Source organism: Ascaphus truei, chromosome 18, assembly GCF_040206685.1.
Source record: "Ascaphus truei isolate aAscTru1 chromosome 18, aAscTru1.hap1, whole genome shotgun sequence".
Taxonomy (NCBI): domain Eukaryota; kingdom Metazoa; phylum Chordata; class Amphibia; order Anura; family Ascaphidae; genus Ascaphus; species Ascaphus truei.
Genome location: NC_134500.1, coordinates 6,638,804 through 6,666,428, shown reverse-complemented (window position 1 = coordinate 6,666,428; position 27,625 = coordinate 6,638,804). Strand labels below are relative to the sequence as shown.

The window sequence follows — 27,625 nt, the reverse complement described above, 5'->3', positions numbered from 1 at the left end:
ATGCAACGAGGTTATACATTGTATTTAAAGACATCTCATGGACCGTTCTAGATAATAGATAATATGTAATAGTGAGACCTGCATGATTGAATGGGTATTTTTACTAGACAAAGGAATGTTGTTTAATTTTGTGTGTGCGCACGCGCTTGTGTGTGTATATAGTCATATATATAGTCATATATATATATATATATATATATATATATATATATATATATATGTGTGTATGTATATATGTGTATATATATATATATACACACACACACATATATATACACACACACATATATATATATATACACACACACACAGTAGTGGCCGAAAATGTGGAAACTTCAAGAAAAATATCCTTTTCCCACATTTTATGCTGGTCATTTCACGTCATTTTAAAATCATTTTAATTATACATCACTTGAAAGGGAATTTTATACCGATTCTAATGATGAATCGATTTTCTAATCTAGCCAATATTTTTGGAAATGTGAGGAGATACGTTGAGTAAAACAAAGAACGTTCTATGCAATTTCTAACAAATAAATTACCACTTGTGAGCAAATGCTCACAACCCTGCCTTTCCATATTATCTCTTCGCATACACTGCTTCCATTGCAGCCAGGGATTCTGGGAAATAACATGCAAATGAGCACACCCTGTCACCTTTAATGCAATTTATAGAAAGGATTTACAGAATCTAAATTCTGACCAATCAGAAATGTTGATCTAGCCTATAGCATGGCAGATGGACATGACAGAAACTCTACAATTCAACATCTTATGGCCCCTTTGAGTAGGATACAGTGCAGTACTCGACTTTGTTGTGAATTTTATTATTATTTCTCAATATTTCATTTTTTATTTGGATAACGGTTTTATGCTAGTGTATTAGGTACTTGCAAATGGCTCCTGTTACGAGAAAAGATTGGGCTCCAGTGGGCAGGTTCTGGAGTGGTGACTATTAAGACGTTATTTTGGATACACTTACGAAGAGATTGCTAGAAGGATTGGTGGTGGAGCAACGAAAGGTGGAGCTTTACAAGCGTCTTAAACATTTTGTAGACCGCAAGACGGTGTTTACAAAACAAGGAAGAGGAAGAAACAAGTGCAACAGCTCCACAGGATGACAGAAGGATAACGTGACGAACCCTGGAAAATAGGAGATCCTCACACGGCGTCCACGCTTTTCTCCGCTGTTCTGGTCCAACTGTGAGTCACAGTGGAGTTCGGCGTTGACTATGTAACTGTGGCTTAAAAGGAAGGATTCCACGACGGAAGCTGTATCTGAACCAGCATCAACAGCAAAAATAGAGTTCTCCGGGCCAAAGAGCATCTCATTTGGACAGTACAAGACTAGGGAAAAGTAACACGGAGTGACGAAACTAAAATATAAATCTTTGGAAGTGATGGTTGGCGCCATATTTGATGAAGAAGAGGAGAAGACTTGCTCCCAGAGTGCACTACAGCTACAATGAAGCATCCAGTGAGCGTTTGGATCGGTGGTGCATGGCAAGTCATGGTGTTGGGGACGCTACAGCCTGAGAAGGACATCGATTCCATCTTGGAACCCACATTTCATCCTTCAGCGAGCGAGCTATTTCCTGGGAATGAAGGCACTGCATATTTTTTCCAGAGAGATGAAGCTCCTTGCCATACAGCTAAATTAACACGTAAATGTTTTTTTTTGGGGGGGGGGGGATATAGTTTGTATACTTGATTGGCCAAGAAATATTCTTTACCTTGACCCTTTTGGTCAAGATTAAAGTGGAAAGCGAGACCGAATAATCCCAGGAACAAGAGAGGATTAATAGAAGCAAGTTTCAAGGGTTGGTTCCATATTATAACACCTTAGGAACCGCAAAACTTGGCGTATTCTATTCCTAGAATATGCAACGCTGTGTTCAAGGCGAAGTGGTTTCCAACTAAATACTGCAGGCTTGTACGTTTTAATGTGCAAATATTATTATTTAATAACATGTAAATGCCTATTAAAGTCTTATTTTATATATAATTGACTGAGCCACTGATTAACCCACCTGTGCTGAAGCAGGGACATCCTTAAAACCTGACCCGTTGGCGCCCCTTGAGGACTGGAGTTGTCCGCCTGTGCTGTAGAGCAAGCAGACATAGGGGAAACCAAGAGTAACCGAGGCTATACAAAATAAAGTAAAGCTGCAACAAAGTATCTACTGGATACATGTTAACGGAATATGCAGCCAGTGGAAAAACATGGTGGCACAAATCGTGTATATTAAACACGAGATTTACAGCAAGGACAAAGTGGTCCGGAAAATGTCCAGATCTTGCACGGATGAAAAAATGTCCCATCCTGGATGTGATAAACCATTAGTTCAATACAATTTTCCCTTTGTTCACAGTGCTCACCGGCAGTACCACTGCTATCAAACGGATTGGTACTCGTCAATCACTGGGGAGCATTTGCATTCCCAACTCAACACATTAAAGGCGTCAAACGTTCACAGAGAGTTCATGTTGAAGGAAGTAATTCCCTAGACCCTCTGCAAACTTGTGCAATACACACCCAAGGATAGCGCAGGTCCAGGCTAACACGGTGTCCATATTAACTCTTCTCAGCCCAGTCTTAATCACATCTGGTTTGTGGGCCGCGACCTGTATTGTCATTGAAAATGTGATGAACATGAACAGCTTCATTCCTGTAGTGAGGCTGGTCAGGAAGTCACTACTGGACGTCAGAGGCCGTGCCACATGGCGCCGGAAAAATGCCGTTATCGCTGCTGTCCTTTTTACTGCGCCGGTAGTTGCGACTCGGAGTGGGCTTACTGTGTCTCTCGAGGTAAAGCGTTGCCATCACTGGTCACCCTGGGAAGTCAGGGACCGCATTGTCATTCATCGGTCAGCCTGGGAAGTCGGGGACAGAATTGTCCATCGGTCAGCCTGGGAAGTCGGGGACCGAATTGTCCATCGGTCAGCCTGGGAAGTCGGGGACCGAATCGTCATTCATCGGTCAGCCTGGGAAGTCGGGGACCGCATTGTCATTCATCGGAAATGACCAATCCCAAGCTTGTGCGCAGACATCGTTCTAAACCATTTCCTGCTGTGTCCTGCACTACACAATGCCCATCTCATCACAGCGCCGGAAGTCTCGTTGTAAACAAGGAGAGGATTCTAGGAAGCATCCTAATTTGAATGAAAGGGTGCCCAAGGTGTAAATTAATCTCGCTTCCAGTTGCAAGAGGCGATGATCTACTTTGGAGATATGTGCGTCCTGCATCTGTCTCGCAACTGGTTGTGATTTGAGCTCCAAAAATGGTAGTAACAGCGCACAGCAAACAGAGAGCAGGTCAGAGGAATAACAAATCAATTTATTTGAAAAACATTAAAAAAAACGGAGGGTGCGACACTCCTTCCTGTGTCTAATGCGCAGGAGTATTGCACCCGCTGTTTTAAAAATAAAATGTTTTTCAACTGGATTTTTTATTCCTCTGACCTGGCTCTGTTTGCTGTGTGCGGTAATACTGTTTTTTGGATACCTCTGGACTCTACGTGGGCTGCACGCCTGAGGAGACATTACTGGGGGAGATACAGGGAGTCATTTCAGGATTTTGTCTCAAGAACTATCCTAATGAGGAGGTGACGGGTATAGCCTATGTGCCACTCGCCACCTTCAGGGAGCAGTTGTCCTTTATTAGACATTTCAATTGATAACCACTGATATCATGAAACCGTGGATTCTCATGCCCCACAAGTTTATGTTCTCCGGTTTATCTTACAACAGTATTATCAGCTTGGGACCTAGTACTTGAGCACCAGAACCACTTACGCACAAACCCGGTGATTTGAGCTCATCGACATCAGTCTTCCCATCCAACACTGTTCTTCTATCCGACCTGTGTAGGACCTTAGTCATCCTGCTGGTTTTTCCTGTGTAATACAGTCCACATTGGATATAATATACACCGCATTTTGCTTCACAATTCATGAAATATTGTTTCTAAATGATGCTTTCTTTTGGCGGATGAGGGTATTGAGCGACCTAAGGTGAGCTTGGGGTTTTGTGAGTTCCCCAGGCAGTGCTGCAGTGAGGATGTACCCAGCCCACTGATGTATCACCCCCCTGTGACTTCGTGCCTCCAGTGTGTACACTGCTCCGCAGGAGACTGCAAACAGAATATATATTCACAGCTTTCAGTCTGCTGCTGCCGCAGGAAGTCTTCCCCGTGAGGAATAAGAGCCTCATCTCCGTGCGCTCAAAGCAACTGTTTTTCCACAGTATAACATTTCTCAAGCAACGCCGGTTTTCTTTAACTGCAAATCAAAACATGGGTTAACCCCTTCAGTGCATGGAAGTGCTGCCCTTCTAGTATTGATGAGTAAGCCTGATCTCACTGCATTTTTTTTGTTTTTTTAATGTAGATACACCAATATATACAATATTAAGTTTGTGTTTTATTTACATTTTTGATTAGAAATAATAAAAGAAGTGTTGACTCCCCGGGCAGTATCTCTAATCACTGTATGATAAAGCAGGCGGCATCTATTTTAGATTTGATGAAAGGCCACAAATGTTACTGGTGCGTAGAAAGTTAATGCTGAATAAAAACAAAAGGATATTCATGTATAAAGTTGATTGTCGCCTGGATTTTTAAAAGGTGCCTTTTATTTTCCGGATAACTAATCTTTGATCGGATATTTGCTGTGAAATGGATTGTAGTGTTCCAGAGTGAGTGAGTTACAGTGTGTTCTAAAGTGCAAACATGTATCTTAAGTGAGCTACAGTGTGTTCTAAAGTGCAAACATGTATCTTAAGTGAGCTACAGTGTGTTCTAAAGTGCAAACATGTATCTTAAGTGAGCTACAGTGTGTTCTAAAGTGCAAACATGTATCTTAAGTGAGCTACAGTGTGTTCTAAAGTGCAAACATGTATCTTAAGTGAGTTACAGTGTGTTCTAAAGTGCAAACATGTATCTTAAGTGAGTTACAGTGTGTTCTAAAGTGCAAACATGTATCTTAAGTGAGTTACAGTGTGTTCTAAAGTGCAAACATGTATCTTAAGTGAGTTACAGTGTGTTCTAAAGTGCAAACATGTATCTTAAGTGAGTTACAGTGTGTTCTAAAGTGCACACATGTATCTTAACATGCTTATTTTCTCCTTCAGTCCCCTCCATCCCGCTGGATGTGATCTCAGCCTCCAACTCGTCCTCCCAGTTGATCGTGAAGTGGAATTCTCCCTCGCTTCCAAACGGGAATCTGTCCTATTACATCGTGCGCTGGCAGCAGCAGCCGCAGGATAGCTATCTCTACCAGCACAATCACTGCTCCAAAGGTGCGATCTCTCATGTTCTGTACACATTATATTCTGCTTCCAAACAGGACGTTTCTCCCTGAGCAGCCGGAAGACATCTTTAAACTTCCCCTAACATCGCTGATTGTAGACACCCTGACCAATTATAGCGGGGGGGGGCACGGACAGGGAGCGGTAACAGAGAAGAATAGTGCAGAGTCAGGGGGGTGACAGAATGACAGTGCAGAGACGAAGGTGGGGGGGACAGAGAAGGACAGTACGGAGACTAGAAGGGTAACTCGGTGAGAAGGGCGCAGGGTATAAAGTATTCTCTATTTAAAGCCAGAGACTCAAAGCCACGTTGTGTCCTTGCTCTGAAAGGGCTTTCTCTGTTCTTTGGGTGTCTGCTGTTTTACAGTTACCTATCCTGCCACTCACAATCTCTTTTCTGCAACACTTTAATTCGCCCAGAAGCGTATGCAGACACCGCACACCCGTGCTAAACGGGTTCAGATTGGCTGCTTCTGTTACACCCGCAGCCCCAGTGGGAGCAGAACCTAACGCTGATTCCCTTTCAGATAAAGTCCCCGTGCGGAAATATGCCAACGGGACCATCGATACAGAGGGCTCGGGGGACCCCACCAAGCCGGAGGGTGGCGGAGAGAAGGGCCTGTGCTGCGCCTGTCCCAAGACCGAGGCAGAGAAAAAAGCGGAGAAGGACGAGGCCGAATACCGGAAAGTCTTCGAGAATTTCCTGCACAACTCCATCTTTGTGCCGAGGTAACGGGGCAGCTCTGCGAAAACGGCACGAGAGAGGCGGGGAGGGGGGATGACGGGTCAAGATATATTTATTTTATTTTTACCCCAGTCGTCTACCTCACTGTGAAACCCTTAAATACTTCCTACTTTTGGAGAACTGGAACCGTTTTGTGCTGTTACATAAACTTGCTTTCTGACGTGGAAATTGTCGGCTCGAAGCTTAACCTCTCAGAATAAGTTTTCGTTTCAAACATTTCTCTGATTTACAACCTAGAAAAACAGTGGAACTCTACATTCATAATTCATGGCAAATCTCCCTATGCCCCTTTGGGGTAATAAGGCACATCTCTCTCTCTCTCTCCATCTCTCTCTTTATCTCCATCCGTCTCCATCTCTCTCTCCATCTCTCTCTCCATCTCTCTCTCTCTCTCTCTCTCTACATCTCTCTCTGTCTCCATCTCTCTCCATCTGTCTCCAACTCTCTCTCCTTCTTCTCTCTCTCTCTCTCCTTCTCTCTCTCTCCTTCTCTCTCTCCTTCTCTCTCTCTCCTTCTCTCTCTCTCCTTCTCTCTCTCTCCTTCTTCTCTCTCTCCTTCTTCTCTCTCCTTCTCTCTCTCTCCTTCTTCTCTCTCTCTCTCCTTCTTCTCTCTCCTTCTTCTCTCTCTCATCTTACATTCCTTGAACTTTCTTGAGAAAGGCTCCATGGAGCTGAAACGTTGACTCATTTCTGTCTTAGTGGAGTGCCTCTGTAACCAAAATATATATATATTTCGTATCAAAACGTTATTGTATATCTTATTATTACTTTGTGGGACAAGTGTATATATATATATATATATATATAATTGTCCCACAAAGTAATAATAAGATATACGATAACGTTTTGATACGAAATCTGAGGGTAGCACTCGGGTAAGTAGGCAAATAATTGTTTGTATTAGAAAATGACACGTGTCACTTTCTAATACAAAGAATTATTTGCCTACTTACCCGAGTGCTGCCCTCGAATTTCGTATCAAAACGTTATCGTATATCATATATATATATATATATATATATATATATATATATACGATATACGATACCGTTTTGACACGAAATTCGAGGGCAGCACTCGGGTAAGTAAACAAATAATTATTTGTATATATATATACACTCAACGACTGGTGACCACTTTGCCATTCACGGGCCCTAAAGAGAAGGTTTTTGTACTTGCCCGTTAAACATGCCCCTGCTATTGTTCAACCTTGGTACCAGGAGTAACCGACCCTTGGAAACCCCGTGCATGTGGCAGCGGCATAATCCGGGCCCAAGGTGTATGGCTGTTTAGGGTCATTCGCCATCTCTCCTGGAGGTGAAAAAAGGGGAATTCGTCTGTCAACCCAAGACCTCATTAGTTGGGGATCACGTTTCCGTGGCGCGTTCCATGCTGGATGTTTGAGGCGCCTGCGAAAGACGCACAGTGCATGGATGCCAATGACGGGAGCGTGCGCTGTGAACACGTCTTGACTTCAGCCTGCCCCAGCTTGCCTGAAGTATCGGCAGAGCCGGTGGGATTAGGCAGCAAAGGAAACAAACAAGGGAGACAGATGGTCCTTAGCTGCCTCTCGGCGGGCGAGACGGGCGGCACTACCAGTGACCGTGCGCACAAGGGACTTGACCTGGTCAGCTGTCTACCCGCTGACCGTCAACAGAGCCTTCAACACTTGAATCTACTCCCAACGCCTTTGCAGCAGGGGTGTCAAACTCTGTCCTCAAGGGCCAGCAACAGGCCAGGTTTTCAGGATATCCCAGCTTCAGCACAGGTGGCTCAATCAGTGGCTCAGTCAAAGACTGAGCCTCTGATTGAGCCACCTGTGCTGAAGCAGGGATAACCTTAAAACCTGGCCTATGTGGGGGCCCTTGAGGACCGAGTTTGCCACCCCTGCCTTTCAGCATTATTGGGGTGGCCCCGATTTTGCATGTTTTTCTCAGATTGTTTCCATTCCGATTAATTACAGTAGATTGTTTTTTTTTTTATTCCAATTAAAAACGGGACAAGCAGAACAAATTGAATGTGTGATGCTCAAGGAGAAATAATTGATATATCCATAAATCACAAAAAGAAATGTTTGTTTGAAAACAGCACCAAAAAAAAAAAAAAAAGTAATAATAATAAATAATTAAAATCCCGTACCCGATCACCCCTGTCCTGTTAGGTGCGAAACGCGGAGGTTTGTTGGCCACCTTATATCCGGCCGAAATAATCTTTGTTTTATAAAGCACCCTCGCTACGTGTGAAAAGCATGAAGTTTAATTTTTTTTTCAAGTAAGCGCGGGACGCTGTTTTACGTTTTTCAGAGAATGCCGCCAGTGGCGCTGATGTGCTCGGACATCTCTATGGTCCGGTATTTGTTACTAGGTTGTTTTTGTTTTTAATTCATTTTTTTTCTCCAAGCTGCTTTTTTTTTTCCTGTTCCAACAATATTGACGTATTTTTATATTTGAATGCATTTGTCACCGCGCTTTTGAAAGAAAACATGGTATTGATTGTTTCTTACAATTGAATAATGGGAACATTTCCAACATGTTGCTGGAACTATTTGTATCTTCTACACACTGTACTTCTGGCCTAATCTGTTGAGTGATTTAGTACCCTCTAATGGCTGTAGGGCGTACATAAAGAAATCTGCTCTCTTACTTTTAATTGAGCTATATCATGTTTTTTGTTTTTGTTTTTTTTATACATGGGGGGCAGAGAGATGAAGTGATGTGAAGTATTAGTGGTTCATTCGGGGGATTGAACCCATGAGATCTCGCACTAAGCCACACACTTCTCACTCTGAGAGGTGAGTACCGCTGTGTGCCCGGGCATATAGAGGACCAGGTATTGGTCTCCATGCTTCAAAGCTGGAGCAAACTGAACCATACTTACAGCACATCGCAGTGTATCCTAGGCCTTCAATAAATCTAGTGAAATCGTTTGATCACGTTTTGCCCTGCTGTAACTGTTGGTTGCCCAGGAAATGCAGTGAAACCCGCTGTTTTCATGTTTTTTGGGGGGAGTCGGGGGGGGAGTTGATCTCTAATTATCTCTTAAACCAACATGAATTTTCTTAGGAAAGAACTGGTCATTTCCCAGAATCCATTGCTGCAGTGCAAGCAATGTATGCTAGGAGATAATGTGGAAAAGCAGGGGGTTGCAGACCTGTGTGAGACATGATTGTGCTCACAAGTGATATTTTCTTTTGCTTAGGAAAGAAAAAACTTAATCCTAATCATTTCCATGTTTTCCCCTCTCTTCCCCCTCCCATTTTCCCTTCCCTCCCCTCTTTCCCTCCCCCCTCCCCTCTCCCCCCCTCTCCCCCCTTTTCCCCTCCCTCCCCCCCTTTTCCCCTCTCTCCCCCCCTATTCCCCCCTCTCCCCCCCTATTCCCCCCTCTCTTCCCCTATTCCCCCCTCTCTCCCCCCTATTCCCCCCTCTCTCCCCCCTATTCCCCTCTCTCCCCCCCTATTCTCTCTCCCCTCCCCTCCTCCTGCCCACCCCCCTTTTCTCCCTTCTCCTCAGGCCTGACCGCAAGCGCAGGGATGTGATGACAGTCGGCAATACCTCGCTGGCCGGTCACGGCAGAAACGCCACCATGCAGGACTTCTCCAACGTGTCCGACTTGGAGGAAGACGAGAAGGAGTACCCGTTCTACGAGGCCAAGGTGGAGAACCGCGAGAGGACCGTCATCTCCCACCTGCAGCCGTTCACCCTGTATCGCATCGACATCCACAGCTGCAACCACGAGGCCGAGAAGCTGGGCTGCAGCGCGTCCAACTTCGTCTTCGCCAGAACGATGCCGGCAGGTGAGGTGTCGGTGCTGCTCTTCACCCCACCGCAGCCCGCGGAGTGTTGCTTCGCATGTTCTAATATTAGGTTCAAGCTCCGGTTAAAAAAAAAAAATTCAAATTATGCATCAATACCATCTGCATACTGACCAGTGATTAGCGAAGCTGCCGATCGATCCGTTCTCCTGTGATCGATCAGCGAAGATTTGACACTGGGGTTCTTTAAATCACTGTCAGTGCTGCAGAAGATTACCCAAGATGCAAAGTTCTGTGGGGAAGATCATGTGACCAGGCAGGCATTAGATACAATTGGTGCGCTGCTAGAGAGAGGGCAAGGCTTAAAAAGGGGTCTGCCAGAGCCTGTTTCAGAAGAGGAAGGGGACGTGACTTTGTAAATGGTTGCTATAGAGACAAAAATGCTTGTTACATTATATTACATTAAAAATGTCATTAAAATAGATTGGTTTAAAAAAAAGATTACAGAACTGATGTATTTAAAAAAACACACATGTAGGATATTGCGTGAACTGCAGCTTTATAACCAGTTACATTGTAACTTACGCGGTCATCTTGTATCCTAGCCGGTACAGATGACATCCCCGGAGTGGTCACCTGGGAAGGAAGAGAGGACAATGCGGTGATCTTGCGGTGGCCGGAACCCGTTAACCCAAACGGCCTGATCCTGATGTATGAGATGGAGTACAAGCAGCTGGGGGAGGTAAGCGCCTCAGGACCGCGGCCTCCTGGATGGTCTCCTCGCTCCGGTCCGGTTTGGCCGAGAGCCGTAACTGTGCTGTGTTCATAGCCGCGGTTTCTGCTCTCTCTGCTTCCAGACTCACAGAGAGTGCAGGTCCCGGCTGGAATACCGCGAGATAGGGGGCGCCAAGCTGAGCCGGCTGAATCCCGGCAACTACTCCGTGCAAGTGCAGGCCATATCGCTGTCCGGAAACGGGTCGTGGACGGAGCCGGTGTCATTCTACGTGCAGGCAAAATGTAAGCAACTTCTTGGAGATCCTACTGCTTGGGTTATTACAGAGAGCGGGGCGTGTGTGAGTGGGGGCGCGAGTGGGGGGCGCGGGGGAGCGCGCGCACGTGTGTGGATGTGGGAGCGAGCGTACGTGTGTGGGTCTGATGTGGCATTGGTGGATATTTTATCAGTCAGATATTTTGTAGCTTCACACAATACAGTGTTACATAGTTACATACATGCTCCGGTCCCATTGCGTACGCTAATGCGGGGTATGCCTGTGTTACATAGTTACATACATGCTCCGGGCCCATTGCGTACGCTAATGCGGGGTATGCCTGTGTTATATAGTTACATACATGCTGCGGTCCCATTGCGTACGTTAATGCAGGGTGTGCCTGTGTTACATACATGCTCCAGTCCCATTGCGTACGCTAATGCGGGGTATGCCTGTGTTACATACATGCTCCGGTCCCATTGCGTACGCTAATGCGGGGTATGCCTGTGTTACATACATGCTCCGGTCCCATTGCATACGCTAATGCGGGGTATGCCTGTGTTACATAGTTACATACATGCTCCGGTCCCATTGCGTACGCTAATGCGGGGTATGCCTGTGTTACATAGTTACATACATGCTCCGGTCCCATTGCGTACGCTAATGCGGGGTATTCCTGTATAAAGGTTACCAACCCCATCTTGCATGGGACACACTCACTGCATTATGTTGGCCACGAATGGTTATGTGCATTAACATCTACGTACGTCTTTAGTTACATTGTGCCCACAGGGTGTTGAGCGCTTGGCATAGACTACAATACAGGGAGTTATCATACAATACCTGCAACAAACACAATGAGACCACAGGAAAGGAATTCCCTGCCCCGCAGAGCTTATAATCTAGCAAATAACCCCCACGTACGGTATGGTGAAACTGCACCAGCGCGTCTTACCCCATACCCACAATCCTCTGTTTTCCGTGTCATAGACTGCTGTATGAAGCTTTATAATGAATAGTCATTAGTGAAGTGACCCAGCAATTCCTTCCATGGAATGGGGTAACCCCCGTATTGTCCAGTGCCAGGACAGCGGTCCTCTGCTGCATGTGACATGCGGCCCTGCTGCCTTATAATCAGATGAGCGGCGCTTGCCTCTTCGGGCCGGAGTGGCGCCCTCTGATTTTAATCCTTTTTCCACCTGTCGTACCTAATAAGCTTTGAAATGCGGGACGGCGTCTCGTTGGTTTCTGTGCTTGAGGCCTTCACTTCACCCGTCAGAACAATAGCGCAGAGTCTCTGAGACTTCACCCGTAGCGTCGGACGTCTCCTCGCAGCTGAAAGCAGCCTCGCATGCTTGGGAAAGTTCACTTCTCTGGCAGATTCTTCTGCTTCTTTCGGAGAGTTGCAGTGGGTGTTACAATACACAAGCTTCCCATGTCTCAACGTTGCATCGGGTGTTACAATACACAAGCTTCCCATGTCTCAACGTTGCATCGGGTGTTACAATACACAAGCTTCCCATGTCTCAACGTTGCATCGGGTGTTACAATACACAAGCTTCCCATGTCTCAACGTTGCATCGGGTGTTACAATACACAAGCTTCCCATGTCTCAACGTTGCATCGGGTGTTACAATACACAAGCTTCCCATGTCTGAGAGTTGCAGTGGGTGTTACAATACACAAGCTTCCCATGTCTCAACCTTGCAGCGGGTGTTACAATACACAAGCTTCCCATTTCTGAGAGTTGCATCGGGTGTTACAATACACAAGCTTCCCATTTCTGAGAGTTGCATCGGGTGTTACAATACACAAGCTTCCCATGTCTGAACGTTGCAGTGGGTGTTACACAAGCTTCCCATGTCTGAGAGTTGCAGCGGGTGTTACAATACACAAGCTTCCCATGTCTGAACGTTGCATCGGCTGTTACAATACACAAGCTTCCCATGTCTGAGAGTTGCAGCGAGTGTTACAATACACAAGCTTCCCATGTCTGAGAGTTGCAGCGGGTGTTACAATACACAAGCTTCCCATGTCTGAGAGTTGCAGCGGGTGTTACAATACACAAGCTTCCCATGTCTCAACGTTGCATCGGGTGTTACAATACACAAGCTTCCGATGTCTGTAGTGTTTATTATACGCTCGGGAGTGTGCTTATAAGGAAGTGCATCTCATATTCTCATGCCCCTGAGCTTTCTTACGGGCAAATAAAATTGGCCATCTTGTCGGCCTGTTACCGTGTGTCAGTTTTGACACCCCAGTTCACTATATGGGGACTTTTGGGGGTGTCATTTATTTTGGTGTTTTGGAAGGAAAACAGGTGCAAAAATCAGCAACATGTGTTTGTTTGTTAATTCTCCCTAAAAATTCTGAATGGACAAAAGATCCACTGACTGACGTTTCCGAGAGCGCCACTGCAGGGTGTGCGTTGTGTTTGAGAGCTGAACGAGCGGTCCCAATGGCCCCCACTTGGCGTCTGCTTGTTTTTTTTTTTACACCTCCTGGTGTCTCCGTGTTTTCGCGCAGCTCCGGAACATGAAAGTGTCCTTCACTTGGCGGTGGCTCTTCCGGTTATCCTCATTCTGTTGTCCGGCGCCGTCATCTTCATCGTCTATTTCATCAACAAAAAAAGGTAGGAAACGCTTGTTTGCAAAGTTTTGAGCAGCGCTCGCTTGTGCAGAGGTAAAGAACGCACTTTCTGCGGCGCTAGGTGCGGCTCCGCTGAATCTTACTTTATTTACAATGTCTATATTATTTGGGGGGTAATTATCCTTACATGTTAATGTTCTCTCCCCGTTTGGCAAAACGTGCGACGCGTCTGTGCAGCGCTTCTCACAATAGCAAGCTCGCGGAGCCAGTCTGCAGTGAGCAGGAGGTGTGCATTCGTCAGAACGAGCAGATCTGGGCAGCTTGTAGCTGTGTTTGTCCTGGACAAGTGTAGTTTCCCTGCTGGTTGTGATAGTTTGGGGCTGAACCGATATAGATGTCATTTATAACGCTGCAGTTGTGCACAAACTTTACCACTAACGTTTAGAGAACCGGCAGCGTTGCAGGGTACTCCCTAACACCTCTCTGAAACCCAATAACCTTTCTCCTCCGCACAGAAACAGCGACAGGCTTGGGAACGGAGTGCTGTATGCGTCTGTGAACCCGGAGTATTTCAGCGCAGCAGAGAGTAAGTACCGCCATACTTTGGGGTGGAAAAAAAAAGTGTCAACCTACACTATATATAAAAACAAAAATGTGCTAATGGCAGGGGGGAAATTCCATTAATACTGACACATAAAACATTGCCCCTGGCATATCTCTGTCTGTTCAACAACATGCAGGGTTTAAGTTAAAGATTGAGAAGCGATTAGTTGCTGGACCCCTTGAAATCAAAGGATTTAATTACAGTGTGAAACCGGTATACAGGTGACATCATGGTGCGCCTGAACGCCCGCGCTCGGCGTGTTACACCTGGGCAGGGATGTGTGTATTCATGCAGCTGTGCAGCAAATTCCAAAGCTTTGTTTTATTAACCGGGTCGAGCTCCGACATGTACCCCTCTGCGCTGACGCTTACCAAGCCAAAAATATCTGTGTCTCCTCATCGTGCACGTGGAACAGTTTCTTCAGGGTGTCACAAAGGTCACGGGCCCGCCACCCAAACCCTGAGCTCACAGGTAGGGGCCGGGTGCCGATGTATAAAGGACATCAATCTTGCACAGGGTTTGCCCAAGTTGGGGGCATTAAGGGTGGCGCAGCTGTGAATTTCAGATGCACTTCAGGAGGTAGGGGGTCTGTTTTCTAAGCTCTGAAATCATTAATGCATCACTAAGCCCTGTTGTAGAGAACGTGGTGTTTTCTGGCAGTAAAAGGGTTACTATTGGAATTGTAACACCATTGAGTATTTTCATATATGGCACATTTATAATATTAGCGCTTTTTTTCCCTCTAATTTTGCACCGTAAAGGGGTTAAGCAAAGCTGAGTGTGAGAGCAGAGACCCTCAAAATAATATGGAAACCCCTCAATAACTCCAGCCAAATTATATTGCTATTTTTTTTCTTTTCATCCACCAAAGCCTGCCATGATTCTGCCGTCTGTAAAAGGGGTTATATTTAAGGGGTGTTGGGGTGGGTCTCTCTCACAGTTTTATTGGTTAATAATAAAATTGGGATCCATCAACTACAGCAGGGGTGGCTGACTCCAGTCCTCAAGGGCCACCAACAGGTCAGGCTTTCAGGATATTCCTGCTTCAGCACAGGGAGCTACTGATTGAGCAACCTGTGCTGAAGCAGGGATTTCCTGAAAGCCTGACCTGTTGGTGGCCCTTGAGGACTGGAGTTGGCCACTCCTGACCTATACTAAAGAGGTTACAAGAGTTGTCGGGAGGTAGATCTCGGCATAGTTGTGTTTTGCTGCACGGCTAGCTTGTGATGTTTCCCCCGGCGTGTGAAATAGTTTGACGACCACACTGATGAAAATAATTTATTACGTTGAAGCTAGAAGGATTTAGAAAATGGAATTTCAGTAGCTTTAGGCACCTGTTCAATTTCCAGCACGCCCATCTGCAATGAAATATTGAGCGGGAAGCAGTAAATCTCTTCAATTTCATGCCTGGCAGTAGACCGACGTACAAAGCAACCTCCGAACCCACAATTAATTTTCAGGAAATCTCCCCTCATCACACACAGACTTCCTCCTCTCGTGCTGTGACACTTAAGGTGACCAGATCAGCAGCGTTACACCCATCCTATTAACGTTTTTTAAGGTTCTGCATTTAGCGTGTTGACCAAATGTCGGCCATCTTTTTCTGCGGGCAACTCAAAAACCCGACCCTGTGCGGCGCGCGGATTCTTTCCGTTTAAAGCATTGAAGAAGAAAAATAAAAGGGTCGACTTTACAGAAAAATCAATAATAATAATAATTTTAAAAAAAGACTGTTTCCCCAAAATCTCATCAGAAATCACCACACTGCACCCCCTCAGTACTACGTGTAACGTTTTAATCCGTGTTTCGTTATTCCCCACTGCCCTGCACAGTGGCTACCTCTGCCCCGCAGAGCTTGCAATCCAAGGATGTAAACAAATGCATTAAATGGTAATTCAATCAAAGGCTCCCCAAGGAAAGGAGGGGTTCATTGGTTTGAAGCGGTATATATAGTCGGAGGGTGATACAAGATTCCTGATGACCCTGCGGCTGCCTGTGCTTCAGGGTTCATCTGAGGCTAAAGCCCCGATCACGGCGCTGTAATGCGCGCCCGCGCTTTTGGCTGCGCGTTCCGGCGATTCCCCGGTCTGCAGCTCACTGCAGGAGCAGAGACCGGGGGGGGGGGGGGCGTGGCGGAGGAGTGACGGGGGCGCGGCCATGATGTCACCCGGCAGGTTCGCCCTCATTGGCTGAACCGCCGGGGGCGTGCCTAATCGCTCGACGCGAGTTCCTGCTCTCAATTCTATTGAGAGCAGGAGTAGCTCTCGCGCGAGCGCTGCGGCCCCCCCTCGCAGCGGGCCCGGCGCCATTGCGGGGAGGTCTCTCGTGAGCGCAGCGTCCGCCACAGCGGACGCTGTAGCAGGCAGCGGGGGGCAAGGCCTTACTTGCGCGCCGGGCGTACAGCGCATTCTGCGAGTTGTTTTTCTTTTTCACTCATCGCGTAATTGCTTTCCACCTGGGTTAAGGCTTCTCGTGGCCTCGGGGATCTATAATCTGGGGAGGAATTTCCCCCACCCGCCCCTCCCTCTGTGTCATCTTTAACCCTTTGGGTGCTGGAGAAGTTTAAGCAGGGCACCCTTTGCCTTTACGGATGAGAACGTGGAATGTTTCCTTCCATCCCTCCGCTGGGCCGCTCCCCATAAGGAAAGCTACTTCCATTCCCAGTTATTGTCTTCGGTCTAAGCGTTGCCCGCCTCTGTAACCTCTAGGGTGGTAGTAGGGAGTTGCAAATGTGAAGTTATACTTGGCAGAGGTTTATGCTGCAGTATTTATTTATTTTTTTCCCCCATTGGGGGACGTTGCAGCAAACAAAGCCCCTTCAGCCGCAGCAGGATATTCTCTTTGATCTGTATGGCGCCAACATATTCTGCCGCGCGGTACAATGTGGCCGGGCAATAACACGTTATATATATGTGAAGACAAACTGAGGCGTTAGGAAGGCGGTCCCTGCCCCCAATACTTACATGTGACCCCGGTGTCCCCTATAAACATAGGGAGCTGTTAGTTGGAAGTTTCCCAAACAGCAAGACCAAGTTGTGTTACTGTGGGGGAGCTGTGCGGGACAGCGAGGGGCAAACAAAAAGGCTGCACAGAAGAGGCGACTATTTTCCTGCATCAAAACCCAAGTAGCATTGTTACACCTTTAGGTGGAATACTTACTTTATTTAATGGAAAATGTTGGGAACTTGCCTTTAAGGGCACCCAACAGGCTTGGCTTTAAGATTTTTCCAATTAACACTAATTAACTAATTAACTCAGCTCTAGTTACCACTAAGATAACTTACGTACGTATGTGTTACCCTGAAAGCCTGGACTGCTCTCAAGGACTGAACTGAGGAGGTCTTGGAGTACAGAATGGACGCTCCAAAGACCAAGCTGTTATTTTTGTTTGTAGGGGGGAATAGAGTAGGAGTAGGTTTGGGCTGTTCAGTGCCTGCACGGATAGGTGCTCTCTCCATGCCCTGGCTTGTGGGAATAGAGTAGGAGTAGGTTTGGGAGGTTCAGTGCCTGCACGGGTAGGTGCTCTCTCCGTGCCCTGGCTTGTGGGAATAGAGTAGGAGTAGGTTTGGGATGTTCAGTGCCTGCACGGGTAGGTGCTCTCTCTGTGCCCTGGCTTGTGGGAATAGAGTAGGAGTAGGTTTGGGCTGTTCAGTGCCTGCACGGGTAGGTGCTCTCTCCGTGCCCTGGCTTGTGGGAATAGAGTAGGAGTAGGTTTGGGATGTTCAGTGCCTGCACGGGTAGGTGCTCTCTCCGTGCCTTGGCTTGTGGGAATAGAGTAGGAGTAGGTTTGGGATGTTCAGTGCCTGCACGGGTAGGTGCTCTCTCCGTGCCCTGGCTTGTGGGAATAGAGTAGGAGTAGGTTTGGGAGGTTCAGTGCCTGCACGGGTAGGTGCTCTCTCCGTGCTCTGGCTTGTGGGAATAGAGTAGGAGTAGGTTTGGGCTGTTCAGTGCCTGCACGGGTAGATGCTCTCTCCGTGCCCTGGCTTGTGGGAATAGAGTAGGAGTAGGTTTGGGATGTTCAGTGCCTGCACGGGTAGGTGCTCTCTCCGTGCCCTGGCTTGTGGGAATAGAGTAGGAGTAGGTTTGGGAGGTTCAGTGCCTGCACGGGTAGGTGCTCTCTCCGTGCTCTGGCTTGTGGGAATAGAGTAGGAGTAGGTTTGGGCTGTTCAGTGCCTGCACGGGTAGGTGCTCTCTCCGTGCCCTGGCTTGTGGGAATAGAGTAGGAGTAGGTTTGGGAGGTTCAGTGCCTGCACGGGTAGGTGCTCTCTCCGTGCTCTGGCTTGTGGGAATAGAGTAGGAGTAGGTTTCGGATGTTCAGTGCCTGCACGGGTAGATGCTCTCTCCGTGCCCTGGCTTGTGGGAATAGAGTAGGCGTAGGTTTGGGCTGTTCAGTGCCTGCACGGGTAGGTGCTCTCTCCGTGCCCTGGCTTGTGGGAATAGAGTAGGAGTAGGTTTGGGAGGTTCAGTGCCTGCACGGGTAGGTGCTCTCTCCGTGCTCTGGCTTGTGGGAATAGAGTAGGAGTAGGTTTGGGCTGTTCAGTGCCTGCACGGGTAGATGCTCTCTCCGTGCCCTGGCTTGTGGGAATAGAGTAGGAGTAGGTTTGGGATGTTCAGTGCCTGCACGGGTAGGTGCTCTCTCCGTGCCCTGGCTTGTGGGAATAGAGTAGGAGTAGGTTTGGGATGTTCAGTGCCTGCACGGGTAGGTGCTCTCTCCGTGCCCTGGCTTGTGGGAATAGAGTAGGAGTAGGTTTGGGATGTTCAGTGCCTGCACGGGTAGATGCTCTCTCCGTGCCCTGGCTTGTGGGAATAGAGTAGGAGTAGGTTTCGGATGTTCAGTGCCTGCACGGGTAGATGCTCTCTCCGTGCCCTGGCTTGTGGGAATAGAGTAGGAGTAGGTTTGGGATGTTCAGTGCCTGCACGGATAGGTGCTCTCTCCGTGCCCTGGCTTGTGGGAATAGAGTAGGAGTAGGTTTCGGATGTTCAGTGCCTGCACGGGTAGGTGCTCTCTCCGTGCCCTGGCTTGTGGGAATAGAGTAGGAGTAGGTTTGGGCTGTTCAGTGCCTGCACGGGTAGGTGCTCTCTCCGTGCCCTGGCTTGTGGGAATAGAGTAGGAGTAGGTTTGGGAGGTTCAGTGCCTGCACGGGTAGGTGCTCTCTCCGTGCCCTGGCTTGTGGGAATAGAGTAGGAGTAGGTTTGGGATGTTCAGTGCCTGCACGGGTAGGTGCTCTCTCCGTGCCCTGGCTTGTGGGAATAGAGTAGGAGTAGGTTTGGGAGGTTCAGTGCCTGCATGGGTAGGTGCTCTCTCCGTGCCCTGGCTTGTGGGAATAGAGTAGGAGTAGGTTTGGGCTGTTCAGTGCCTGCACGGGTAGGTGCTCTCTCCGTGCCGTGGCTTGTGGGAATAGAGTAGGAGTAGGTTTGGGATGTTCAGTGCCTGCACGGGTAGGTGCTCTCTCCGTGCCCTGGCTTGTGGGAATAGAGTAGGAGTAGGTTTGGGAGGTTCAGTGCCTGCACGGGTAGGTGCTCTCTCCGTGCCCTGGCTTGTGGGAATAGAGTAGGAGTAGGTTTGGGCTGTTCAGTGCCTGCACGGGTAGGTGCTCTCTCCGTGCCCTGGCTTGTGGGAATAGAGTAGGAGTAGGTTTGGGATGTTCAGTGCCTGCACGGGTAGGTGCTCTCTCCGTGCCCTGGCTTGTGGGAATAGAGTAGGAGTAGGTTTGGGCTGTTCAGTGCCTGCACGGGTAGAAGCTCTCTCCGTGCCCTGGCTTGTGGGAATAGAGTAGGAGTAGGTTTGGGATGTTCAGTGCCTGCACGGGTAGGTGCTCTCTCCGTGCTCTGGCTTGTGGGAATAGAGTAGGCGTAGGTTTGGGCTGTTCAGTGCCTGCACGGGTAGGTGCTCTCTCCGTGCCCTGGCTTGTGGGAATAGAGTAGGAGTAGGTTTGGGATGTTCAGTGCCTGCACGGGTAGGTGCTCTCTCCGTGCCCTGGCTTGTGGGAATAGAGTAGGAGTAGGTTTGGGATGTTCAGTGCCTGCACGGGTAGGTGCTCTCTCCGTGCCCTGGCTTGTGGGAATAGAGTAGGAGTAGGTTTGGGCTGTTCAGTGCCTGCACGGGTAGGTGCTCTCTCCGTGCCCTGGCTTGTGGGAATAGAGTAGGAGTAGGTTTGGGATGTTCAGTGCCTGCACGGGTAGGTGCTCTCTCCGTGTCCTGGCCTGTGGGAATAGAGTAGGAGTAGGTTTGGGATGTTCAGTGCCTGCACGGGTAGGTGCTCTCTCCGTGCCCTGGCTTGTGGGAATAGAGTAGGAATAGGTTTGGGATGTTCAGTGCCTGCACGGGTAGGTGCTCTCTCCGTGCCCTGGCTTGTGGGAATAGAGTAGGAGTAGGTTTGGGATGTTCAGTGCCTGCACGGGTAGGTGCTCTCTCCGTGCCCTGGCTTGTGGGAATAGAGTAGGAGTAGGTTTGGGATGTTCAGTGCCTGCACGGGTAGGTGCTCTCTCCGTGCCCTGGCTTGTGGGAATAGAGTAGGAATAGGTTTGGGATGTTCAGTGCCTGCACGGGTAGGTGCTCTCTCCGTGCCCTGGCTTGTGGGAATAGAGTAGGAGTAGGTTTGGGATGTTCAGTGCCTGCACGGGTAGGTGCTCTCTCCGTGCCCTGGCTTGTGGGAATAGAGTAGGAGTAGGTTTGGGATGTTCAGTGCCTGCACGGGTAGGTGCTCTCTCCGTGCCCTGGCTTGTGGGAATAGAGTAGGAATAGGTTTGGGATGTTCAGTGCCTGCACGGGTAGGTGCTCTCTCCGTGCCCTGGCTTGTGGGAATAGAGTAGGAATAGGTTTGGGATGTTCAGTGCCTGCACGGGTAGATGCTCTCTCCGTGCCCTGGCTTGTGGGAATAGAGTAGGAGTAGGTTTGGGATGTTCAGTGCCTGCACGGGTAGGTGCTCTCTCCGTGCCCTGGCTTGTGGGAATAGAGTAGGAATAGGTTTGGGATGTTCAGTGCCTGCACGGGTAGGTGCTCTCTCCGTGCCCTGGCTTGTGGGAATAGAGTAGGAGTAGGTTTGGGATGTTCAGTGCCTGCACGGGTAGGTGCTCTCTCCGTGCCCTGGCTTGTGGGAATAGAGTAGGAGTAGGTTTGGGATGTTCAGTGCCTGCACGGGTAGGTGCTCTCTCCGTGCCCTGGCTTGTGGGAATAGAGTAGGAATAGGTTTGGGATGTTCAGTGCCTGCACGGGTAGGTGCTCTCTCCGTGCCCTGGCTTGTGGGAATAGAGTAGGAGTAGGTTTGGGATGTTCAGTGCCTGCACGGGTAGGTGCTCTCTCCGTGCCCTGGCTTGTGGGAATAGAGTAGGAGTAGGTTTGGGATGTTCAGTGCCTGCACGGGTAGGTGCTCTCTCCGTGCCCTGGCTTGTGGGAATAGAGTAGGAATAGGTTTGGGATGTTCAGTGCCTGCACGGGTAGGTGCTCTCTCCGTGCCCTGGCTTGTGGGAATAGAGTAGGAGTAGGTTTGGGATGTTCAGTGCCTGCACGGGTAGGTGCTCTCTCCGTGCCCTGGCTTGTGGGAATAGAGTAGGAGTAGGTTTGGGATGTTCAGTGCCTGCACGGGTAGGTGCTCTCTCCGTGCCCTGGCTTGTGTGTCTGACGGTCTCCCCCCCATCCTCTCTTGCAGTGTACGTGCCCGATGAGTGGGAGGTGCCCAGAGAGAAGATCGCCATGAATCGGGAGCTGGGTCAGGGCTCGTTTGGCATGGTGTACGAGGGCATCGGCAAAGGGGTGGTGAAGGACGAGACCGAGACCCGGGTGGCCATCAAAACCGTGAACGAGGCTGCCAGCATGCGGGAGAGGATCGAGTTTCTGAACGAGGCCTCGGTCATGAAGGAATTCAACTGTCACCATGTGGTGAGTGCAGTCAAGAGCAGCACTTAGGCCCTGAACCAGTGATCGCTTGGAGACGCGGGGTGGTGGCCGCGGCCGAGTTTCACGGAGTATGAGCGCATAGGATCAGGAACCGCTAACGTAGGTTATACGCTTGGACCGTATCAGTACGGGGTCAAGTCACACATTGACAGTAATAATCCGAATGAGTGGAGCCCGTGCGTCTGCTAACGGTCTAAATGGTACTTTGTAGAAGGGTAAAAAAAAAAGCCGGCACACCAAATGGTACAATAAATGTGTCTTTATTAGCTCAACGTTTTGGCTTCCCAATGGAGTCTTTTTGGCTCCATTGGGAAGCCGAAACTTTGAACCAGTAAAGACATATTTATTGTGTGTTGTGTGTGTGTTGAAAATTGTTCCAGTGCCCAGGATTGCACTTTAGAGTCTCTGGATAGTCGTACGTTGGATAAATATTTATCCAAAACCTGCCATTATTGGACGGTTTCACAATGAGGTATTGAAGTGAAGACGTGTGTGTTCCTATCCCAGTCTGCGTGTGTCAGTTTTGTGTGCATGCGCGCATTCTCGTTGTGTGCGCGCGGGCGCCCCATTCTGTGTGTGCGCGTTCCCATTCTGTGTGTGCGGGTTTGTGTTGTTGCCTGTCCATTAACAGATCTGTCCTTCCCTTTTTAGGTGCGTCTTTTAGGGGTCGTTTCTCAAGGTCAGCCAACACTGGTTATCATGGAGCTCATGACTCGCGGTGACCTGAAAAGCTACCTGAGGTCTTTAAGGCCGGATAAAGAGGTCAGTAAAAAAAATTATTTGGGGATCAAATCCTTCATCAAATTACTCAGAAAATATAGGAGGAAAGCTAGAGAGTATTAAAAATAACCAGCATCTTGCTTCCATTTCTTGTTTTTAAATTCCCCGTTGACATAATTTTATAGCATTTTGTCAGCAAAACAAATATTTCCTGTTCGAGAAATTAGACGTTCTTTACACGCCATTTCTTTTCAATTATCCTCTATTACACTTCAAATGGATTTGCATGTTTCTCAATCACAGGATCCTAATCATTTATATATGTTTCCCCTAAATGTTCATCTTCATGAAAGGGATGTTTCGGGAGGGGGGTGGGGGGGAAAGGATCAGTGGGAAGCGCCGAGGTCTCTCCTATAAATTGTAATGCTCTCCTAGTTGATAAAGTATATTTAAGAGAACAAAAACGTCCACCAGTCGGAGTCCCGAAGACGGTTACTCCGGGGAGGGGGTTGAGGGGGTAGGAAAGCTTGTGGAAGCAATTTTCAATTAAGGAAACGTTTGATTTTGGGGGGGAATGTTTATGGAAGGGGCTGACGTAAGTACAATTTGCTCGGGTGGAAAACATTTGGGAGGCAAATTGAAAGCAGGTTGTTTCACCAATGTGATAAAAAAAAAATTTTTTTTTTTTACAAAAAAGTAAATTGATAAGTGTTTTCATTTAAACCCGTTGGGGTGTACGGGCTTCCTCCTTTTTGATATTGTAAGATGAGCACCAACCTGTTTGGGGGGACGTGGCCCCACATTCGAAGACCAACTGGCACCAGAAACAAGCCGTTACAGATGGGGAAAAAGACTTGATGGAAGCAAGATTGTTTTATTTTTTTCCCTTTGTATTTTTTTTTTATTATTTTTATTTTTTTATCTGCTGATTATTGATTTGAAGCAGGCCTCCGCGGGTCAGCCGCGATGGAACATCTGGACCAGAGCTATTTAAAGGGATTTTGGAGGCGCAGGTGCAAGTAAACAGGATGGGGATGAAGGGGGGGGTCAAGGGGGTGGGCGTCCGCAAGGGAAAGGCGCAAAGACTTCTGCTTTGGATTGAAAGAGGAAATTAAATCAGAGGGGTGATGCTTGCAAGGAGACCAGAACCCTTGCCATTTCAAATGCGGTTGCATTGCAGGGAACTACTCCGGGTTTTTCAATTCCCAAAAACGCTGATTTGAATGTTTTGGCTTATTTTTTTGGTTTTGTTTATTAAATACAAAAAATATTGGCGGGGTGTTTTTTTTCCCCGTTTTTTTTTTTCTTTGAAAGTAAGATTTGTGGGGTACGAAGGCGGGCTGCGTTATGGCAGTGTCGCCTGATAAGGGTCTACATATACTGTAAGGTGGCTCCCGCCATCACTTCGTGGAAAAGTCCGGGCCAAACTACACACGCCCCAATCCACAAACAATCCAAATTCATTCAAGTGCACCTGTTTTTGTAGCACAGCGTGTGGTGTCGCTTGGTACATTGGCCACCAAGGGTAAATCTTGTATAGCAGGGGGTTGGGCAATTCCAGTTCTCAAGGTCATGTTTACAGGGTATTCCTGCTTCAGCACAGGTGGCTCAATCAGTTGGTCAGTCGTTGACTGGCCAACTCCAGTACCCAAGGGCGACCAACAAATCAGGATTTACGGATATCCCTGCTTCAGCACAGGTGGCTCAATCAGTGGCTCAGTCTTCGACTGAGCCACTGATTGAGCCACCTGTGCTGAAGCAGGGATATCCTGAACCTGTTGGTGGCCCTTGAGGACTGGAGTTTGCCACCTCCGCTGTGCAGTGTAAAAGTGGATCACATTGATGCCTCTTTCAGGGTTACTCACAAAACCTAGGGCAGCAATTTTTTATTTTTTTTTGTCATTTATTTGAAAACATGAATAAGAAACGTTTGGGGATTTTGGAAAAGCCGCATACTGTGTCCTCACCTCCCCAGCCAGAGATATCACAGCCCGGGAGACACACAAGAAGGTGCAGGAGGTGAAGCATGTTTCAGAGAGAGAGAAGTGTTAGAACAATTGTTCATTCGCTGAGGGTGACATGTGAGGAAATGCTGCCCTAAGGAAGTGCTGGTGGATGGGTGACTAGCCTCCCAGCAGAGCTGGTAGGGTCTAAGGGCTGGGACCCGACGCGTCCGGCGGCGCGGGCGGCCGCATGAGCGTTCCCCACCAGCAGGGGAATCCTCCCGAGCCGGTCCCAGTCCCCCCTCGCTGCACAGCTCACTACACGCTGTGACGCGTCAGCCGCTAGGGGATACAAGAGAATTGTGATCCCAAGCGGCGACGCGTCACGTGGTGTGGCTGTGAGCCAATGAGGAGGGGAGGCTGCGGGGAGCGGGGAGGAGAGTGTGGGGGGGAAAGCAGAGATTTCAAATAAACTGCAGCACCAAGGAAGTCCCCCCTGCTCTCTCCCACAGACTCTCTCCTCTTGGGGGGTCTCCCTTCCGATTCCCCCCCTGCTCCGATCCCCCGGGCTCCCACCCACCCCCCGTGTGTATTTGTAAGTGCCTGTCTGTGTGTGTGTGTGTATGTGTGTGCCTGAGTGCGTCTCTGTGTGTGTGCCTGAGTGCGTGTCTGTGTGTGTGCCTGAGTGCGTGTCTGTGTGTATTTGTAAGTGCCTGTCTGTGTGTGTATGTGTGTGCCTGAGTGCGTGTCTGTGTGTGAGGAGTTGAGGGGCTGAGGATTTGAGGTGCTCAGCGGTTGAGGAGTTGAGGGGCTGAACGGCTGACGGGCGGTCCCGCCCCCTCACGTCATGGCCGCCCACCCCCCCCCCCACGTCATGGCCGCGCCCCCCCACCCGTTTTGGCCACCTCCCCCTGCAAACCTGCTTGGGATAGACAGAGGTATATACTAAATATGAAAGCCAAAGATCAAGTGGGGTCCGAGGTTTTACAGCAGAGGGGGAAATGGGGAAACGTAGGGGGGGCCCCCGGGTTCTCATCTGTTCATGTTTCTGTCACCTGAAGTCTTAGTTTAACAAGACAAATCTGACGTTCAACAACAAAACGCAGGAGTAAGAAGCACCAAGCCTGTCCCGGGGTATTCTGGTCAAACGCCTTCCCCGTTTCTCCAACGCAAACACCAGCAGCGTTAATGGGGATCAGGGTCTTGGTGTTCTAGGTCAGGGGGGGGTGCAAATGTTTTTTTTTTCGCTGCCTGCTCTCGCGTCACCCTCCCCCCCTTACCTTTCCTCTGGTCTCGGCGCCGTCATTTGACTTTGCATTGTCATGGTGACGCGTCGCCAGCAGCCACCGGAGAGAAGGTAAGAGACAAGCAGAGGCTTTGTGCGCTCATCAGCATTTTATTTAAATGTTGTGGGGAAGAGCGCGGGGCCTCTTATAAGTGCCGTGCCCCCCCCCCCCCCCCCCCCACACACACATCAAATTTTGTGCACCCCTGTTGTAGGTCATACGTGCTGTCCTTAACAAAAAACAGCTCTATTGATTCGGCTTCGTTTACAAGCGGCAGCATACTGTATGTAGGGATTGAGAACACTCAGCCCTGTAACTCCTTCTGAACCATTCATATCCGTTGCTTGTTATTTTATGTTCTATATATGCTGTAATGTGAGTTAATTCATTTGTTTTGTAAGTTCATTCCCCCACAGCGGAGCTGCATTACCGGGGGGGGGGGGGTTAGGGGGGATTAGGGGGGGTGAGCTTTGCGATGTGTGATCCCTGCGCAGGAAGTAAGACGCACAATGTACCCCTGAGCTTTGCGATGTGTGATCCCTGCGCAGGAAGTAAGACGCACAATGTACCCCTGAGCTTTGCGATGTGTGATCACTGCGCAGGAAGTAAGACGCATAGTGTATCCCTGATCTTTGTGATGTGTGACCCCTGCGCAGAAAGACGCACAGTGTACCCTTGAGCTTTGCGATGTGTGATCCCTGCGCAGGAAGTAAGATGCACAGTGTACCCCTGAGATTGTGATGTGTGATCCCTGCGCAGGAAGTAAGATGTAAAATAGCCCTGAGCTTTGCGAGGTGTGATCCCTGCGCAGGAAGACGCACAGTGTACCCCTGAGATTGCGATGTGTGATCCCTGCGCAGGAAGTAAGACGCACAGTGTACCCCTGAGATTGCGATGTGTGATCCCTGCGCAGGAAGACGCACAGTGTACCCCTGAGATTGTGATGTGTGATCCCTGCGCAGGAAGACGCACAGTGTACCCCTGAGATTGCGATGTGTGATCCCTGCGCAGGAAGACGCACAGTGTACCCCTGAGATTGCGATGTGTGATCCCTGTGCAGGAAGACGCACAGTGTACCCCTGAGATTGCGATGTGTGATTCCTGCGCAGGAAGACGCACAGTGTACCCTGAGATTGCGATGTGTGATCCCTGCGCAGGAAGACGCACAGTGTACCCCTGAGATTGCGATGTGTGATCCCTGCGCAGGAAGTAAGACGCACAGTGTACCCCTGAGATTGCGATGTGTGATCCCTGCGCAGGAAGACGCACAGTGTACCCCTGAGATTGCGATGTGTGATCCCTGCGCAGGAAGTAAGACGCACAGTGTACCCCTGAGATTGCGATGTGTGATTCCTGCGCAGGAAGACGCACAGTGTACCCTGAGATTGCGATGTGTGATCCCTGCGCAGGAAGTAAGACGCACAGTGTACCCCTGAGATTGCGATGTGTGATCCCTGCGCAGGAAGACGCACAGTGTACCCCTGAGATTGCGATGTGTGATCCCTGCGCAGGAAGTAAGACGCACAGCGTGTTTTCTTAGGTACAGAAAAAACATTGAATAGAACTTAAGTCCTTTTTTCTTCTTCTTGCTACTCAGAATAGCCGCCCCAGGATGAGAGAGCCCTAATTGGTCTCTCTCTGTGTACAGTAACTTGATGTGGCTAAGTACCGAGCATGTGATCTTCCCACTAAGTAGACACTTTGGTCAATATAATGACAAGTTTCATCCAACAAGCCCTGATTTCTTTAAAAAAAAGTAACTTGCCTGTCTCGTGTGATCAGTTCTGCAGCTGC

General features: G+C 48.7%; 1 protein-coding gene across 2 annotated transcripts in view; it reads left to right on the top strand.

Moving 5' to 3' along the window:
* The window catches only part of IGF1R (insulin like growth factor 1 receptor), a 156,762-nt gene that overhangs the window by 111,473 nt on the left and 17,664 nt on the right, over nt 1-27,625 (top strand). For both annotated transcript variants that reach the window (XM_075575256.1, XM_075575257.1), the window contains exons 9-17: nt 5,132-5,299; nt 5,836-6,037; nt 9,562-9,845; nt 10,409-10,545; nt 10,661-10,820; nt 13,319-13,424; nt 13,897-13,967; nt 21,635-21,864; nt 22,534-22,644. In XM_075575256.1, the coding sequence (XP_075431371.1) occupies nt 5,132-5,299; nt 5,836-6,037; nt 9,562-9,845; nt 10,409-10,545; nt 10,661-10,820; nt 13,319-13,424; nt 13,897-13,967; nt 21,635-21,864; nt 22,534-22,644 (1,469 nt within the window). The remainder of the gene's footprint in view (nt 1-5,131; nt 5,300-5,835; nt 6,038-9,561; nt 9,846-10,408; nt 10,546-10,660; nt 10,821-13,318; nt 13,425-13,896; nt 13,968-21,634; nt 21,865-22,533; nt 22,645-27,625) is intronic.